General features: G+C 33.8%; 3 protein-coding genes across 3 annotated transcripts; all 3 read left to right on the top strand.

Moving 5' to 3' along the window:
• Positions 1 to 5618: 5618 nt before the first annotated feature.
• LOC108372832 (endochitinase A-like) lies at positions 5619 to 6312 on the top strand. The gene has a single exon (XM_017628614.1). It carries the CDS (start codon positions 5619 to 5621, stop codon positions 6258 to 6260), a length of 642 nt encoding a protein of 213 aa, XP_017484103.1. The 3' UTR covers positions 6261 to 6312.
• A 1670-nt stretch (positions 6313 to 7982) lies between these two features.
• Positions 7983 to 15515, top strand: LOC108372831 (venom protease-like). Its single transcript, XM_017628612.1, has 6 exons — positions 7983 to 8063; positions 11022 to 11445; positions 11521 to 11814; positions 12503 to 12711; positions 15019 to 15090; positions 15381 to 15515. The coding sequence occupies exons 1-6, from the start codon at positions 7983 to 7985 to the stop codon at positions 15513 to 15515; spliced, it is 1215 nt and encodes a 404-aa protein (XP_017484101.1).
• Positions 15516 to 18013: 2498 nt separating this feature from the next.
• Positions 18014 to 18785, top strand: LOC108372830 (uncharacterized; the record flags this gene model as incomplete). The annotated part of the gene is made up of 3 exons (XM_017628611.1): positions 18014 to 18220; positions 18299 to 18477; positions 18551 to 18785. Coding segments are annotated over exons 1-3 (493 nt in total), but the record flags the coding sequence as incomplete, so codon positions are not given.
• Positions 18786 to 20488: the final 1703 nt, after the last annotated feature.

Here is a 20488-nt window from a genome sequence, read left to right as displayed (position 1 = left end):
AAACAAAAAATTGGATTTCGATATCTATTAATAAAAATTTCTTACTCCAAAATTTAGGTATCACCCCTATTCCAAAATACGCTGGAAAGAATGGTACATTAATTGAAATTAACAAAATAAAAAATTTGTATTATATAGAAGCGTGGCAACCCTGATGGAAAATATTTTCTGACAAAAGTTTTCAACAATACCTTTCATTTGATACCCATATTGCGATGTTTTAGATAAATTGCGTAGAATCGAAAATAAGTGGCAACCTTACACTATTATCCCAAAGAGATAACATTTTGTGTATAGGGAAAGCATTGTTTAAGAACCGTCTCTTGGTACCAATGAATAGTAATGTTTTACCTTTTTTTATAAACAAAATATTAAATAAATATGCGATTCAAAACAGGTGGCAACCCTATTAAAAATATTTTTGAATTAGGGATCTTTAAAATACCTTCCATATGAGACCCGTATTATGGTGTTTAAATTAATTTGTTACTAATTTCAAATACGAGTCTTCTCGGCCTATTCAAATAACCTTAAAATCCGAAACATTATCTGTGTATAAATTTTCATCAAAATCATTAGAGCCATTTCCGAGAACCCTATGGATATTTATATATATATACACTCGTTTAATGTAATAAGATAAGTTTTATAATTCCGGTGGTAAAACCGATTTTTTTTTTTTGGGATTTACCCTAATATACATATTTACAGATGGATATCCACTCGTGCATACAAGTGTCAATGCAAACACATTCCAACAACGATTACAAAATGCTATACAAACACGAATTGGATAAACCGGACGCATAACCGGTGGCATCAATAAAACTGAATGTGAGTAATAAAATCACAAGCCGCGTTTTTTTCATTATTTTTTAATTTGATCGAATAAACACTTTGTTCTTTAATAAACCGTCATGCGTGAAATTATGATTTAAATCAAAATAATTTTCATTGCTTGAAACAATAACAAAAGTGAGCGATACCACTCGTAAAACTAGGCTGGATTCGGTAGCAAATTTAGAAGTGGCTCTAAAAATTACATAGTATCGCTACTAGGGATGTTGATTTTTCAGCTTGTTCCGATCCCGGGATTACACGGTATGTCCTCATCACAATTCCGGGATCCCGGGATTAGANATTAATAAAAATTTCTTACTCCAAAATTTAGGTATCACCCCTATTCCAAAATACGCTGGAAAGAATGGTACATTAATTGAAATTAACAAAATAAAAAATTTGTATTATATAGAAGCGTGGCAACCCTGATGGAAAATATTTTCTGACAAAAGTTTTCAACAATACCTTTCATTTGATACCCATATTGCGATGTTTTAGATAAATTGCGTAGAATCGAAAATAAGTGGCAACCTTACACTATTATCCCAAAGAGATAACATTTTGTGTATAGGGAAAGCATTGTTTAAGAACCGTCTCTTGGTACCAATGAATAGTAATGTTTTACCTTTTTTTATAAACAAAATATTAAATAAATATGCGATTCAAAACAGGTGGCAACCCTATTAAAAATATTTTTGAATTAGGGATCTTTAAAATACCTTCCATATGAGACCCGTATTATGGTGTTTAAATTAATTTGTTACTAATTTCAAATACGAGTCTTCTCGGCCTATTCAAATAACCTTAAAATCCGAAACATTATCTGTGTATAAATTTTCATCAAAATCATTAGAGCCATTTCCGAGAACCCTATGGATATTTATATATATATACACTCGTTTAATGTAATAAGATAAGTTTTATAATTCCGGTGGTAAAACCGATTTTTTTTTTTTGGGATTTACCCTAATATACATATTTACAGATGGATATCCACTCGTGCATACAAGTGTCAATGCAAACACATTCCAACAACGATTACAAAATGCTATACAAACACGAATTGGATAAACCGGACGCATAACCGGTGGCATCAATAAAACTGAATGTGAGTAATAAAATCACAAGCCGCGTTTTTTTCATTATTTTTTAATTTGATCGAATAAACACTTTGTTCTTTAATAAACCGTCATGCGTGAAATTATGATTTAAATCAAAATAATTTTCATTGCTTGAAACAATAACAAAAGTGAGCGATACCACTCGTAAAACTAGGCTGGATTCGGTAGCAAATTTAGAAGTGGCTCTAAAAATTACATAGTATCGCTACTAGGGATGTTGATTTTTCAGCTTGTTCCGATCCCGGGATTACACGGTATGTCCTTATCACAATTCCGGGGTCCCGGGATTAGATCCGCGATTTAGATATTCATTGCTTTTCTACAACTTATATCGAAAAAATTGCTTCTATATTGTTTGAAAAGCTCTCCTACCATAAAATAAATAATAAATAAATGGGTTTGCAACCTACTTTTTTATTCAAAGTGGCGTTTTTATTTACTCTCTCTGACCGCAGGATTTATTTTGAAGGACTTTGTAACTTCAAAGTTTTGATTAATTGCAAAAAAAAATTTACAAAATTCATTGCAATGTAGAATAAACGGGTGGGTACCAAATACAAGAGGAAATTTCTTTAGAATAAAAAAAAATTAAAATTTTTTGGATTCACAAGGACGAATGGTAATTTTTTTAAGCTGATAAATTTAGAAGGACGAAATTCGAGAATGTTATCGAGTTTATATAAGTCCTTAACACATCATTTTTTCAAAAATAAATATTGTGAAATTTCAAGGATAAAATTTTAAAAGGACATTTTCAATACTTACCAGTCCTTCTGCACCAAAACCTGGAATCTGTTTAAATTCTAAAGGATTTCCTCTTTAATTTTATACCCATACTGCTTCTTTAAGCATATTTCTCTAAATTTTTAAAATCATTTTTGAATTACTGACGTCAGAGTGAAAAACTAAAAACGCAATTTTACTATATTTGGCCCATGGTTTCGCGAATATATTGATATTTGTGTTTAAAACTTACTTTCGCGCGGTATTATATGTATAATGAGCTAGACATTAAAAAAAAATATTAATTATTAAATAAAAAAAGAAATATATCCAATACTGGCCCAGAAAAGGAGTTTCCATTATTGCCATCAGTGCAAATTACAAATCCCGAAAATCCCGGTATTATTTGCCAAGAATCCCGGGATTTTTGGACCTTAAAAAGGCCGCGAACCCAGGATCCCGGGATTAACATTCCAAATCGCTACAAATGTAGCCTAATGACGAGTTTCCACGTGCTATTAAATTGTAAAAGTTTTAATGACAGGCGCTAATAAATACTCGTGCTGTTGCATTAATAAAAAACTCAGTGGGCATAAGTTACAATCGGACAGACAATCACACGGCGCAGTCTTTTTATTAATTTAGAGGAAGTAGAGTCATGTCCGACCATAAAGTCTTTTACGAGCGTTTATACACGCAACTTTTACAGGGCAATTCTGGCTTAGATAGTAAAAAGGCTTTCGTAAGAAAAATGAAAGAGAGATGGCAAGTTAGTTCGAAAGACTTCAATATTTCGAAATTTAAGGACGCCCTTGAAAATAAATAACATTACTATGTAATTTTGGAAACTGGGCGTGATACCGCCCACTTATAGCCACATAACTTTATCTCGTTAAGGGTCGTTTTCTCAAGTAACTGGTAACTTTAAAACTCACTTTATATTTAAAGGTTGCAAAAAAATTTCAGAAAACGGTCTTAAGTCTGTCTAACTGAACATAATATCGAAGATGTTTGAAATAGGGGTAAAATCACCCCTGCATTGGATAGGTGAAAAAACTATATTAAATACGTGCGTCGGATATTTAAATGTTCTGCTTCACCCGAACATAGAACTTTTACTTGTCTTAATTTACTTTTCTTTTAATTATTGCATTTTTTTGTCCTAAAAAGAAAAAATATATATTCTTTAATTTCATTTGATCTTTAGAAACAGTTTTTTTTTTTTATTTTTTTTGAATATTTTATTGTTTTAAACCAAAAAAAAAATATTTTTTTTATTTTTTTTCCTAATATAATTTTCTTTTAATTATTAGATGTTATTGTTTTGAAACGTAAAATATATATATTTTTTTTTTCATTCGATTGTATAACCTTATTTTATTTATTTTTTTTTCTAAGTTGAAATTTCGTTCTATAATTCGGTTTTATTATTTTATAAAGAAAAATACTTTCTTTTAATTTCATTAAGTTTTTAGGAACTTAATTAATTTTTCTTAACTAAGTTTTTTTAATTTATTGAACAATTTTATTGAGCTTGAGGCCGTTTTTGATAAAAACTTTTGTAGAAAAACAACAGTAATTTATAAATGGTAGAAGTTATAGCTGCTATTTCGGAGATTACTACATCTCCTCATCAGACTTCTTCACTGGGATTCCCCCAGCTGAATTAGCCAGTGGTCTACCTACACGCTGTGCGAAGCTCGCCTTATAAACTGTTGTTGCTTTTTTCCACTTTTTTTCATGTGTTAAGCCCACTACAATTTATTTTTTGAATTCAATTTTCTTTTTATTTTTAGATTTTGTATTTTTTAAAAAAAGATATGTTTTTTAATTTCATTTACGTAAGAATTTTATTTTACGTTTACGTTTAGAAATTTATTTTAATTAATTTATTTTATTGTTTTAAAAAGTTTTTTTTTTATTTCACTTTCTTTTATTTTTTTTTTAGAAAAGAAAATATTTGTTTTTATTTCTTTTAATTATTGAAACTTTTTTATATCTATTTTTGCTTTTTCAACAGTTTTTATTGAGCTCGAAGCCGTTTTTTAATTTTGTTGTTTTCTTTCTTCTTAATTTTTATATTTTTTGTTTTAAAAGAAAAATATATATATGTAGATATATGTTTTTTCAATTTTATTGAACTTAAAAACTTTTCGCTAAAAGACAAACAGAATAACGGTAAGACCTCCTTGTTAGCAGATGTTTCAATTAGTCTTTCGAAAGACAATAAAAAGCTTTCACGATAGTTGCCAAATTTGACAATTATTTTACGAAAGACCTTTGTCCTGTTCCAGCTCATGTTACTAGATCAAAAATATAAGAAATATTTAGTATGAGCTAGGATGAAATTTTATATACTTTCATTCCTAGACCGACCCTGAACTATTCGAGCTGTAGAATCAATGTCATTGCATTGATTAAGATTTTAATAAGCAGAACTATACTTTTATATAGATTATAGATGACCATCAATTTAGCACTTTTTAGGCCTTCAAAGTGATTCATATATTTATATCAAATTGCTCACGGCCCTGTATGGTATGAAGTAAGTGGTCTGCAATTAAATATGTTTGCATGTACATATGTATGTATAATTGAAATTAATCGGTGTTAGTGACGATGCATTCAACTCACCTCAATTCTAATCAAAACAATGCAAATCTAATGTGTTAATATTTAGAATAATTTTTGGAGTATATGAAGCTGGAAATTACTGCACACCATGACGCTGAACAAGCCAGCCAGCCAACCTACCAATCGTATAACCATGCCATCTCCTGCATTGTAGGGCAGTTGACAAATTTGGTTACCACAGTTTGTTGCAACACGTCGATGCGTGTAGTCGAAACGCGTACGCGTGTAGGTACGACGCACATATTTTGAGCAACTTTCTAATGAGATACATACGCAAAGTTTAAATTGGATTATATCAGCATGATTTGGAGCAGCGATCTATGTTACAAGCTTTACTTCTGGCCATTTTTGAACTATCTGGCTGGTATAAAAGGAATTTGTCCATATTTTATAGGTTATTTTCCCTTTATCACACTAGCGCCGGGTACTATATTGACATCGCCTTCCACAGCTTCCACAACAACATCCACCACAACGTCCACCACAATCACGACGACGACAGCCGCTACAACGATTCCGACGTTTTCGCCTACACCGCCAACCGTGACCACCCTGCAACCGTGTCCGGCACAACCATTGGCGTGCTTGAATGGTGGCGTGCCACCAATAGCCTATTGCCCCTGTATCGATCCAAGGCTAAGTGGACTGGCGGGTGGCACTGGAACTACCGCAGCGGCACTGCTGACTAGATTCGGTCAGGCATCACAGACGCAACTCCAAAGTGCAGGACAATTGACTGATCGGCTCACATTTGCGCCAATTAATACACAATCGAATGGCGGTGCGGAAAGCTTACAACCACAAGCTAGTGGATCTTCATTGTCAAATTCATTTTTCAATTTACCGTTTGGTGTGCAAAATGGCGCGCAGTCGTCAGGACCAGTTGGCTCAGAAGTGATGGTTTTCAGTTCGCTCAGACGACGCAGGAGGCGACGAAAGTGAATGTAGGAATTGAAGTTTATGCGCAGTAATAAATTAGTAATGTAGGAATTGAATGAAGTATTAAGGGAATCATGGATATACATACATACATACATATATCTATTTATTTTGAAATCTCTGTGAACCAGTAAAAATTCAAAGCATAAAATTTTAAAATAAATAAAAAAGCGCACATTTTGGATATAAAAAATTGCCATTTTTATATTAAAGGGCGTCCCAAAAACTTGGAGCAGGATTTTTTCTGGTTTGAAAATTTTTATTGCGAGAAATTGGTAATTTTGCAAAGCAATTTTAAATTTTTTCTGATTTTTTAAAATAGTTCTACTGGAATAATCGAAATACTTCCTAAGTAAAAGATTAATGATTTTTGGTGACTTCTTTTACTGACATTAGGGCGAAACATTAGCGTGACAAGAACTGAGATTTGGTGGGCAAGTACTAGATTGGGGTACTTGAGTTCAATGAGCATTGGTATACAAAATCGGACTTTAAGTTCCGACTGTAAATGGCGAAGATGTAATAAAAAATTAAAAAAAAAACAAGCCTACGTTCGTCAAAAAAAAAAAATCGGAATGGTCTCCTGTGACGTCCGACTGTAGATGCCGAAGATATGGCGAAAAATGTAAAAAGAGGACTCCAACGTTCGACAAAAAAAATTTTAATACTTCCTTAGCAAAAGTTTAATGATTTTTGGCGAGCTTTAATTTACTCACGTTAGGGTGGTACGTTATGATTATAAGAACTGAGGTAAATGAACTTTGGAACAAAAACAAAAAAAAAAATACAAGAGCGTCGATATATCATACCTTATGGTACGACTGCAAATGTCGAAGATTTGACGAAAAATGTAAGAAGACGACCACTACATTCGGCGAAAGTTTTTTTTTCGAAATTTTCTCCTTTGAATCCGACCGTAAATGCCAAAGATATGACGAAAAATGTGGGAAGGCGACCGCTACGTACGGCAAAAAAAAAATCGAAATTGCCTTCGAATCGAAATACTTTCCCTAGCAAAAGTTTAATGATTTTTGGCGAACTTTAATTTGCTGAAATTAGGACGTTAGGATTATAGGAACTTGCGGTCAATGACGATACAAGAGTATCGATACATCATACTTTAAGATAAATGCCGAAGATTAGACGCAAAATGTAAAATGGCGGCACCCCGAATAAGGGTAAAAAAAAAAATTTCAAATTGTGTTGCAAAAATACCTTAGACTCGAAGGTCTAAGAGGGACTATTTCTCTGGTGAGGTCTAATGCATAATACATGCAAAATACATACATACATACATGTCTACTATTTATGCTCGCGGATTAAACAATAATGGTTTTCGAAAAGGTAATACCCATTATCTATACTTCCATATTCTAAGCGTTAATTGGACTATGCTGCTGTCTATGCCATAAAAATACATTTGTACAATTAGTTACGCTTCGTTTTTTACTATGTAAATGGCAGTAGTAAAATGCATTAAATGCTTTTTTTTGTTGCTATTATGTCTTTGTGTTTGTGTAATATTTATGTATGCGTTTTTTTAACGAATTTTTAACTGACCCAATTTTGTTTTTATTTTTTCGTTTTTTTCTATTTATTATTTTTTTTTTTGAAATTTTGCCACACATTCCCTCAGCACAAAATTGCGTCGATTCAAGTTTTCAACCTGGCAATTGTGTACAAATAAATTTATGTCCGCAGTTAATGCAGGATTATTATGATGCTATGAGAACTTCGTCGTATTTCAACGATTTTCAGAATTTCATTAGCGGTTCCGTGTGCGGCTTTGATGGATACACTTTTATGGTGAGTACTTACTGTTAGCTAAATGGTGCATAGTTATTTATAAGAATTGGATTTTTTGAAAAAAATATTTTTTTCACTTTTCTTTCTTAATTCAATTGACATTTCACATCAGTTATTATTTATTTTTTAACCGAAAAAAAACAAACAACAAATAGAAAAGTGGCAAAATTTTGTTTGTGGGCTCCGATTTACACAAAAAAATTGCACATAATTTTATTGAATACTTACACTGAGGAAAACGGGCTTAGGCATTTATTCTTGAATAAAGTACTAACAGACGGTTTCACCATCAAGATAAGTTTTCATATTAAAATGCTATCGTGAAACTGGCGGTAAGAGTGTTAAATATCGTTGAATTAATATGCTTCTGCATGTCCTGGAGGATTTTAAGTCTTTCCACTTACGGCTAGCCATATTTTGCTATTGCTGAGAAATGCGGGATAGCGTGTGTTAGCAAAAACTTCAGCCCGAAAAGTGCTTAGTGATCGAACAGACCTTTCGGGTGGGGATCAGTCTACACAATAATTTTTGAGATATCCGTAAATATACAAGGCATATTTTGTTCTTTTTATAATTTTTATTATTTTTTTTTTGATTTGATTATGTATTTACTTTTTTTAATTTTATTGTTTTAAATATAATTTTTTTTTATTTCATTAAATATTTAGAGTCGTATTTTATTTTTTTTTGTCTTTTAGTTAATTTAATTTTTTTTGTTTTAAAAATAGATTTTCTTGTTTTTTCATTGAATTTTTAGAAAATTTGTTTACTTATTTTTTCTTTTTTAGTTAAATATTTATAATTTAATTTTCTTTTATTTTTTAGGTTTTATTGTTTAAAAAATATGTATGCATTTTCTTTAAATTGAATTTTTAGAAAACTCATTCATAAAAGACATACAGAATAACGCTAAGACCTCCTCGTCAGCAGAGCTTTTAAAATAGCTGCTAAAACTGATAATTATCTTACGAAAAACTTTTGTCTTTCGAAGGACTGGGGTGAGTTGGTGTTTCAGTTGTCAGAATTGCGCTGATAGATTCTGCGAAGCGTTTAGTAAAAGCAATAACCTTCCACAGTTTCAAAATGGAAACACAGTAGAATGTATATATTTGGTGTATTATTGAATAAGACCATGGATCATTNAAAACTTCAGCCCGAAAAGTGCTTAGTGATCGAACAGACCTTTCGGGTGGGGATCAGTCTACACAATAATTTTTGAGATATCCGTAAATATACAAGGCATATTTTGTTCTTTTTATAATTTTTATTATTTTTTTTTTGATTTGATTATGTATTTACTTTTTTTAATTTTATTGTTTTAAATATAATTTTTTTTTATTTCATTAAATATTTAGAGTCGTATTTTATTTTTTTTTGTCTTTTAGTTAATTTAATTTTTTTTGTTTTAAAAATAGATTTTCTTGTTTTTTCATTGAATTTTTAGAAAATTTGTTTACTTATTTTTTCTTTTTTAGTTAAATATTTATAATTTAATTTTCTTTTATTTTTTAGGTTTTATTGTTTAAAAAATATGTATGCATTTCCTTTAAATTGAATTTTTAGAAAACTCATTCATAAAAGACATACAGAATAACGCTAAGACCTTNATTTTCTTTTATTTTTTAGGTTTTATTGTTTAAAAAATATGTATGCATTTTCTTTAAATTGAATTTTTAGAAAACTCATTCATAAAAGACATACAGAATAACGCTAAGACCTCCTCGTCAGCAGAGCTTTTAAAATAGCTGCTAAAACTGATAATTATCTTACGAAAAACTTTTGTCTTTCGAAGGACTGGGGTGAGTTGGTGTTTCAGTTGTCAGAATTGCGCTGATAGATTCTGCGAAGCGTTTAGTAAAAGCAATAACTTTCCACATTTTCAAGATGAAAACACAGTAGAATGTATATATTTGGTGTATTATTGAATAAGACCATGGATCATTGAAAGAATATAGGATACCCCCATTTCCGTATATCCGCTCTTACCATAGACACAGTTCCGGAGGGGGCAGTGTGGTAAGCACTCTCCTTTATAAAAATATCGATAATCGATGGCTTAGGACAGATGCAATTTAAGGCTTTCGTTCGGCATGATCTGCTCATCCCAGTTGCCGCAATTCCGGCTGACCTTTATATCCACCCTCTGCAGCATTGCATGGTTACTTTGTCTCAACAGTTTTCTACTGAACTAGCGGGCTGTATGCAATAATTGGGCGAATTGCCACCAACATGGATATCTATGACTGGAGATAGTAGATTGAAGAGGCACCAAATTCGAGCTCTCAGCCGGGTGATCTCACCGGGTAGGAGTGGACTTGATACTCAAAGAGGAGCAGAGGAGTTATCTACCTGGTTTGCCAAGGCACCGACCAGGACCAGTTGGGACAGCCGCGCAATAATTTCAACCCAATCTCCAAGATCGGCTTTCCCTCGTTGAAACCTCTTTCGGTTGTGTTGTAGAACCTCTTTCAGTTTACCACCACCTCTATTTTGAGCAGCCTGTTAAGCCGGCCAAACACTGCCTCATCCATCGCCCCCTCGAAGCGAGTTTTTCCTCCAGCACGGTTCCACTGTCTCTGTTATTTTCAAAGTTAAGTTCGAAAAAAATGTTGCATGTGGTAATTTTAAATAGACATTTTATTTTTGTTTATAGTTTTATTAGTTTGTTTATTACGGAAGTATATGTATGCTACATTAGACTGCATCACTCCCCATACAAAAAAAAAATCGGTACTATTTTTCCATTGGAATTATAAAATCTATTATATTTTAAGAAGTCCACCAAAATATTTCGAAAAAATATTAAGATTTAAGTGAGCTGGACATATTTCAAAATACCTCCAAAAATGGAGTTTTTTATGAATAAAAATAGTTTCTTAAATTTTTTTTTTTGAAAAAATCCTCTCAAATGACAAAACGGTTTAAGCTTAAAACACTTCTTCAACTCTACAAATTCAGGTCTGTTGTGCCCTGACCCGCAATCTACAAAGCCCAGCAAAAACTATCCCTTTCAATCCCGTCGCTACACAACAACAGAGTGGACCAAATACATTGACATTTAAATTTTCATCGCTCAATTCGAATGCCGGCATACAAACATCGCCACAAATTAATCCAACGAGTATGCCATCACAATTAGTAACCCCAGCGCTAATATTTCCAACGAGCGTGCAGCCAGTACCCAGCAGTACAATAGGCACTGGCATCTTGCCAACCAACCCCAACCGGCCAGTTGTGGTATTGCCACCTTCAATTCCAAACAACGTCAATTCCACAGTTGTAAATATACCCACGCGCTTGCCATCGTTGAGAGGGCAGCAAAGTTGCGGATTGACTTCAGCTTATACAAATAAAGTTGTTGGTGGTTCAGAAGCTAGTCGAGGTAAAAAGAAAAAAAAATTGATTTTAAAAAGTCAAGTTGAAATATGATTCCTGTGACATTAATCATGCATTTCAGGCGCCTATCCATGGCTCGTCGCTTTGGGCTATCGCGACGAATATAAACCGGATGCTTTGAAGTTCCTTTGTGGTGGTAGCTTAATCTCAAGTCGCTATGTTTTAACCTCTGGACATTGCATCAATGCCTTGCTGAGCACAGTACGCCTGGGTGCACATGACCTTGGCAATGTTAACGAAGAGGGTGCCATAAATATATCGGTTGAAAGTAAAATAGTGCATGAGCAATATAATGAGCGTTATGTCGTTAATGATATAGGATTGGTTAAGTTGCGCGCAGCAGCGCCAAATACAGGTAAGGGAATACTTCACTTATTTACATGTTAGACTGTCTCACGCCCTATAGATAGCTGCATTGTCAGAAAAAAGCTCGGATACCAAGTATGTGTAAGAGACTTCTTCATATGCAATGTGTTCTTCCATAGATTTTGTTGTAAAAAATTTTAGGCAGAAAACTTATAAGCCAACAATTTATATCACTTAAAAAAAAATAAAATAGCGTCAACAGTGACCAGATCACGATAGACCACGAGCTAAGCTGAATTGTTTTAAGAAAAAACAAAACTGAGGATGGAAAGAAATAAGGTTCCTATAGTACCTTGAACACGGAATTAAGTCCAGACGTGCGTAAAGTTTTGAAATTTGAATGAAAAGTGCGTTAAAAACGGTCGCAAAAGATTACTTACTTATGTATATTGGTCTATCGAAAAGGATATTTCACTTTAAAAGAGGGTTTCAGATAAAACTTTTATGTAGGAAAACGCCATATTTAGAGTTACATATTTCCAAGAGGCCCAACGCTGGAATTACCCCAAATTTTCGATAAAACTTTTTTGTGCGTGCTATTAAAAGCACATCGAAGTTTATGATTCGCTTGGGTAAACAACCATTTTTTTTCTTATAGTGCGGTAACCTAATATAGCTGCGTTCCATAGTAAGATAAAAATTTAAAACATTTACCTATCTTTTATTTATTTTCACAGCATATATTGGCCCAATTTGCTTGCCTGATGGAGAACGCTTCGAACAGAATTTTGTGGGCATGAACCCATTTGTTGCTGGCTGGGGTGCAGTTAAGTTTCAGGGTCCAAGTTCAAATGTTTTGCGTGACGTTCAAGTGCCCATTGTGAACCAGCAGTCTTGTGAACAGTCCTATAGTTCTGTGTTTCAACATATTGCATTTACTGATAGGGTGAGTTTTACAAATACATACTAGTTATATGCATTTATTCTTCTTTTTCGCTTTAAATAAAATAGGCCAGTTCGCTGAACGCACTGGAGAGTACTCTAGTGCAGCAAAAAGCGTTCGATCAGAGTTTTCCTTGCACCAAAGGAATGTATTTTTGTGCGCTAATTGTCAGACGTTGTCCAGCGCTGCACTGTTCTACATTGTTAGTGCACTCATCGAACAGACCTATTATGTCTAATACATATATATGTACAGGGGTGGGCGATCGCAATGTTACAAATTAAAAATGGTACAGTTTTGTATACTTTTCTAAAAAACGTAATTTCATCATGAAAAACTTTTAAAATTTTAATAAAAGTGTATTAAGGTTCGAAGTAGCCATCATTAGCGCGGATAATAGCATCGAGTCTGTTCGGGAATCTTGCGCAGGCTGCACAAATGTGGTGTGGTGGTATTTTGTCCCAATGGTGGCAGAAAGAGCAATCTTCAGGGCGTTGACTCTCTCATAAGTATTTGTTAGTTGATGCTTTTGCCTCAATAATGATTTTTTAAGTCCGGTGAATATGGTGGCCATTGTAGCAAAGAAATGAAGCTGGGAAGTTTTTTTTTTCTAAAAAACGCTGGATTTCGCGAACTTTACGCGATAATTCTGAGTCTTATTGAAACGCCCAATGATTTTTTACCGAATTGTTTTCATGCTCAAGGTTACAAAGGTGATTACATCGAACAGTAATACAATTTTTAAGCGACTTTACAAAAAGGAGAAGGTTATCAATTCGTTGGAATATTTTTTTTTTGTTTTTATGTATGTTACCGCATAACTTTGGACCACGTTAACCGATTTCTATAATTATTTTTTTAAAGGAAAGGTGTTACCTCACAGTTGGTCCCATTCTAATTTGGTTTAAACCCCATAATTAGATCATGAAGAGATTAACGATAATTTTAAATTTTTATATGAGAATTGAAGTCGGTTTTGTTTTTTTCTTAAAAATTACTTGTTTTTTGTTTTTAATTTGAGCTGTTTTTATGATGAACGATGTTAAAAAAAAATAGACAAAATAGCATTTTTAATTGGTAGCACTTCGAGTGCCTACCCCTGTATTTCGACGGCTGAGTGTAAGATCGACCTATCTCGACAGCCGGTCAAGAATGCCCTATCTCAGAACTTGGAAATATACTTAGGTGTACGTGGCGTATGAGGAACATTCTTGCGTGCTAAATTTTCATACAAATAATCTTGCGCATTTTTATTTGACCACTCATTATTTCGGATTTATTCATCGATTTTCTTCATCAGTAACGTGATTTTTTTTTTGTAACAGAACAGGCTTTAGTAAAAATGCAAAAATTTGGCACAGAACCTGTAATTTTTTAAATTTTTCTTCTGGTTAAGTTTGATGTGTTTTTTACATTTTTTCATTAAAAAATAAAAAAAGCTGGAATGATTAATTAATTTGTCAGAAACTATAAGCCCTATCGGAAAGTGATGTACATATATACGGTTTATGGAGAATTTCATTGGCTTTCATTTGCCGTTACTTATAAATTTTAATTGGTTTTTAATTTTTAAATTGGTTCGTAAGATATCCATGATTAACCGGAATCAATTTTTGCCTTAAGCTGAATGACGGTAAATTACCATAGGCGGTGAGCGTGCATGGTCAACGATGCGTGCGCGCTGTGACAAATATTGCTGTAAGTAATAAACAGAAATTATCCAACAAAATGTTTTTTTTTAGAAATATCTTCTTCAATAAATGCAGTTTTCAAAAATATAAACGAAATGGAAAAAACTCGTTGAGAACATATTTTTAATGCAACTTGAATATTTAAAATGTTTTAATTAAAAAAAAATAAATTTCTAAATTATAAAATTATTTTGTTTTTAAAGCTCCAATGTAATGTCACTTCGCTTACAAAAAAAAATTTCATCAACTTTCGTCAAATACTTAAAGAGAAAATGAGCTTTAAATAAAAGATTGCTTAAAAATGTAATTGCTTATAAAAACTTTAAAAATTAACACCGAAATACATAAAAAAATAGAAAAGACTATAACTGATTTATCAATCGAAAATTTGTATGAAAATGTTACTTTATAGAGCTCTATAAATCTATTTTATTTTTTATGAATAAGACCATAAAATTCCTTCTTCAACCAAACTGTGAGATGGGGCTTTTTCGAACCCTCTGCCGAGATAGGTCGATAGGTTCCATGCATGCACCCATCTTTCTTAAATTTAAACTAAATTACCATGAATCGTTTTTTTTTTTTGAAAATTGTTTAATACGTTTTTCCCCTAATTCAGTTCATCTGCGCTGGCAATTCTTATGTGGATGCTTGTCAGGGGGATTCCGGTGGGCCACTGATGATGCCGATGGTAATTATAAACATTTAATTTGAAGTTTATTTTTATATTTTTAAATCGTGTTGCTTGTTAGACCCCAATGCCTGTATGTGTTCATATGTATATACACCTACATATAAGTGATTCACATGCTTGAAAGTTCCTTGCCATTACCAAATTTTATTAGTGTTTTATTCGAATGTATTTATTTATTTAGTCATTGTCGTATTCATTTTTTACTTTTCAATAAATGTTCATACATACATACATACATATGATAAGTACTTGCTGTTTGTGATTTGCTCTCATTACCCACAACTTAGCTGGAGAATGGCGCTTATCATTATTACATACTTGGCTTGGTTTCTTACGGTTACGAATGCGCACGAGCTGGATTTCCAGGAGTTTACACACGTGTGGCTTCCTATTTACCGTGGATTCGTAGTCACATGACTTAACGATGAGTTTAAGATGAGTAAAATTGGTATTAATGCGTTTAATGTAAAAAAATATTTTGGAATTTAAAGTATGTAATAAAAATCTGTTTTTAAGTAGAAGTTTTATCACATTTTGTCTTTATATTAAGAGATGGGTTCATCTTAGATTCTAATAGCCTTATTCATAAAAGATTAAGTAACTTTTATGTAAATATAATATGTGGAAACGGTTTAGAACAGATGACTTGTTTTCTGAGTACCGTGTCTGGAAGAAAGACGTAAGCAAGGCCGTCCGGACCCAAAAAATGAAATATTACGAACACAGGTTTAGTGTTGCAGTGGGTTCCAAGCAAACCTGGCAACGGGTTCTGAATTATTTGCTAGTTGTGACAGTGTGTGTAAGAAAAAACTTAACGTATTGCAAGGTATATATACAGCATAAAACAACGTGCCCCCATATCTTATTTGGCTTTTAAAGTTTTGTCCATATCATTTGAAAATCTTTTAAATCTAAAGTGTCTTACAATGCTGCTCAAAATCTTGGTTACAAATGAGCTCAATTACCTTAAAAAGCTATAACTAAAATTAGAGTCGACTATGAATATGCCAAAAATAAGTATCGAAAGGTAAAATAATAAAAGTCTTTATATAAATACATTTTATAAACCAGAGTTGGGCAAAGTGGCTCCCAGGAGCGTAATAAAATCCCTTTTACCCCGAGAACTGCTTCACCTCTTGCGTAGCACTTGCTGACTCTTTGACTGCCTTAAGGGGAAAAAATCTGCCCATCACCGGTATAAACGATTTGAAGGACTTGAAAACACTTTTTTCCGGCAGTGACACTTTTTTGCGACTTTCGCAAAATTTTCAGCTTTAACATTGATCAAGACGATACGTTTGTAAGTGTGTTTGTCAACATTCATACATGTTCATATATTAATTTGAGATTGCTTGAGATTACCTAGCTTTCTAGGAGAACTACTGATGTGCTTGCTGCTGCAATCGTTTGCAATAACAGCAACAACATTAGCGGCAATAATCAAAACAAAACACAATTTATAAGCAATGTATCTTATAGTTATTACTTGTGTGTGAATGCATTAAGTTATACATATATATATATGTATGTATGTATGCACATATGTGATCAAATCAGTCGATGAGCTACATCCAACATTATAGTACTAGAGAATGAAATATGTCATATTTAAGCTGAAATCAATTGAAAATGGCTTGGCAGTTTATTTTACATAGATTTCACTTTTATTTCTAATTTTAAAAAGGGATCGCTATCAACAAAGGCAAATCAGATTCCACCTTGACCAATATAAAAATCGCGTCAAAGCCGATTATAAATATAAACTGAAAGATTAATTCAATACTTCATCCCTGCCGAGAAACAGGCGTCTTAATCCAAAAGACTTAGAAAATTTGATACATGGAAAGAATGAGCTATCGGTCATTGTAGTAAAATTTTTTAACTGCCGCCCAGATGAGACCTGGTTATCGATTACATACGAGCTGAAGTAGAATTTCACAGGCCTTTCGGTGTCATTCTCTCGTCGAGAGCAACTGTATACCGATGGCTCCAAAATGGAAGCAAAGTCGTGGAGATCAAATCCATCTGCCCGATTTTCGAAGTGCTTTCCAGGCACAAGTATTCGCTATAGCTAAAGGTTTACGTCACAGCGAGCGTGTCGCCACTTTTTCGGGATAGGCAGGAGGCCATTAAAACCCTGACATCTTTTAAAACATAGTCGAAACTGATCAGGGAGTGTAGGACTCTTTTAAACGCCTTAAATAGTTAGTTCGATCTAGATTTAGCTTGGGTCAATGGTCATTACAAAACTCTCGGAAATGAGGCTGCAGAAAAGTAAGCCAGAGGGTTGGTCTCGATCGAGTATTGGAACACACCGTCTAATTGGAAACATATTCAGAAATGGGATCAAAGGTGGTATATAGCGGCGGCAGGTGTCGTATATGCAAACTCATTTGGCCCAGCTACAACCCTGAGAGAACGCACAACTTATTAAGAAAACCCAGACCTGATGTTGCGCGGCTAGTAGTGGTCGGCACGCACGCCAGAAGGTTGGTCATCAGTGGGCCATTTCAACGTCACTCCTATACGTATGTATGTATGTATGTGTGTATATAAAACTTCATTAAACAATAACGGAATATTTACATGCTTAGTGTAGCGAACCTATAAAATTTATTTAATCAGAATTCACTCGTACTAAGTCAATTGCAATTACATACTCGAATTAAATATTAACTACTGATATTGTTGCTAGTGTATTTTTATTTTTTATTTTTTTTGAATTCATGAAGATGCGCTGAGAGAAATGCAATTTGGTGAAGTCCAAACGTATGGGTTTTTCGTTTTTAACAAATCTACAAATAATAATTTTCCGCTGCATTTGCTAATACAAAGTCAATCAGGCATACTGAGTGCAAAATTTTTCATTAGTGTGACTCTAGAATAGTTTGTGCCTAATCAAGGTTTAGTATAGCTCCGGTTTTCCGCAAGTATAGTACCCAGCGCGGTTACGGTCCAGTAAATTGTGAATCGATTGCATTTGTTTATCATAAATCGCTGACGAATTTAAAGGGAAGAAAGGCAGCAACACAAAAAAAAACAACAACAATGTGGACCATAAAATATGCAATCGTGCTAATTGTTGTTATATGTGAAACAACTGCGCATCGTTGGATGGCCTATCAAGGTGGGGAACTTTCAGATGTTTAGCCTATGGTTTTAGTTACGAAAGTACTTACATATGTATGTATACACGGATTTTTAGTGCCAACAAATAACGCTTGCCAAACGCCACTTGGCGATTGGGGTATGTGCGTCTCATTGAAATACTGCCAGGAAGTCTTGAGATTGTACGAAAAACTGTCTGTAGATCAAGCGACCAGATATTCGAAGGCGCTACGCAATATTTGCTATAATCGTGTGACTCACGACAACTACCCGATTGTAAGTTTTAATGGCTAATATAATACAGATATGGTTTGTAAACTTTCATATTTACGTAAATGTGGATCTTTAGCTTTGCTGCACTCGCCCAGTCTTCGAAGATACAAATCAAAATGATAATCATATTCTTCCCACTGCAACGATGCCAACGTCAGCAGATGAACACCAGCCGACAATAAAAACTACGACCACAACAACAGTCGCCTCTCAAACAAATAGCGATGATGAACGTTCAGCGTCGGATGACAAAAACTCGCCACCGGAAACTTGTCGAGTGCCACACGATGGCAGCGATGGCACCTGCAAACGTGAGTTGTTTTGCTCTAACGCCCTCTGTGTTTTTATAACTTGCGCGCAGTATGACCAGCTTAAGCTTTCTGATGCTAGATTTAGTATTGTTTTTTTGTACTAAACTCGGAATGTAAGGTTTAGCGTGGTGGCCTTTTTCTACTACAAGTATTTTTTTTTGTTTAAGTATTAATTTTATATACATACATATACATACATATTTTTAAATAAAGTACGGGTAAGGTATAAGTAAAAAATACTTACTTTTTTGATAGCAAAAACAAAGACCTAAAAGCAGAGAACTCTGTAAAGGCAAATTCGGCCAGAGAGTAATTCGGATAATATTTTTTTTTATACCAGACTGGATCAGTAAGTTCGCTACTTTTTGAACTTCGCACTGCTACTCGAACGAAACACTTGAAAAAATCCACGATATGGTAATGAATGAACGAAAAATGAAAGCGTCCGAGTGTAAAAAAGTCGCATGCATATCAAATGGCTCAATGAATTCGATTTCGAATGACTATGTAGGTATAATAAAACTATTGACACAATTAGTCACAAACGCAATCGTGTTAGAAATTCGAAGGGCTTTTTGGCGCCATGGAACCGCTTACAGAACGAATTCTTGTCACGTTTATGACCATGGCAAAGCTTTGATTCATCACAGCTTATCGGAGAACAATCATTAATCAAAGCAGAATAGTCTTCACGGGTAAATTAGCACCGAAGAAGGCAAGGTGAAGGTAACTAGGTTAAGCCGAAAGTTTTTGGAGAAGCACATAGCACGTTTCAAACTGTTTGGAGAGGAAAAGAAACATTCTACAGCCAACTATTTGAAATATCTATTTATTTGGAGAAAAAATTACCGCATTTGACGAAGTAACGAAGTTTACTTCCATCAATCCGCCAGTCGAATGACTTTTGTCGCGATGTAGAGGAAGTACAAAGATACCTATGACACTGCCTCACGTTACGAAGATCCTGTCGACATTCGATCCATCGTCACTTCCTTGAGTGTCTGCCTGAGTTAAGCACAGCTAGCATCGTCGATTTTGTGATATTCATCGGAACGACGAATTTGTTTTCAATTCTAGGACAATGAAATAAATAGAGCCCCACTACTATGGCATCACAATGGAGCCATGGCGGCCTCAGAGTAAAACTGCACATAAAGCTTTTCAGGCGTACAGCGATTTTTATACCACCACCACTTATTCAGATATAAATTTTATATTGCGGCCTAAAAAGCTTAATCTGGAGTTCTAACTTAACCCTTACAACGCTGTTTCAGCGACGATAACCTACCTACACCATTCGTCGGAATACGGATTTGGATTTAGCTCCCAGTGATTATCTGTTGTTTTAAAACCTAAATAAATGCGCCTGGGAAAGAACTATGAAATTCTTGTTGTAAGAAACACCTATTTTGGAGATCTCAAGATATCATATTACTAAGAGACTTTACTTCTGCTCCTTCTTCAAGATTAACACTGTAAATGCCTAATGCATTTCTGGCCCAGCCCCATGAAGTACGCCAGTCATTTCTTTTCTATGGCAACTGGTGCTAATTGGAAATGCAAGAGACTTGTCTTCAAAAATGAAATCCTCGCTCAAGAATACGTCTAAAAAGTCAGGGACTTATTGAGGCGCTCTCGTAAATACCGCTTCAGTATAAAAGTCCTAATTTCTTGTTAACCGCTTTTATGCCGCTTCCAACTTT

The sequence above is a fragment of the Rhagoletis zephyria genome, unplaced genomic scaffold (assembly GCF_001687245.7).
Source record: "Rhagoletis zephyria isolate East Lansing unplaced genomic scaffold, Rhagoletis_zephyria_1.1 Rzeph_scaffold_06071, whole genome shotgun sequence".
NCBI classification, from domain to species: Eukaryota; Metazoa; Arthropoda; class Insecta; order Diptera; family Tephritidae; genus Rhagoletis; species Rhagoletis zephyria.
Note: the sequence above shows the minus strand (reverse complement) of the source record. Positions and strands in the feature narration are given on the sequence as shown.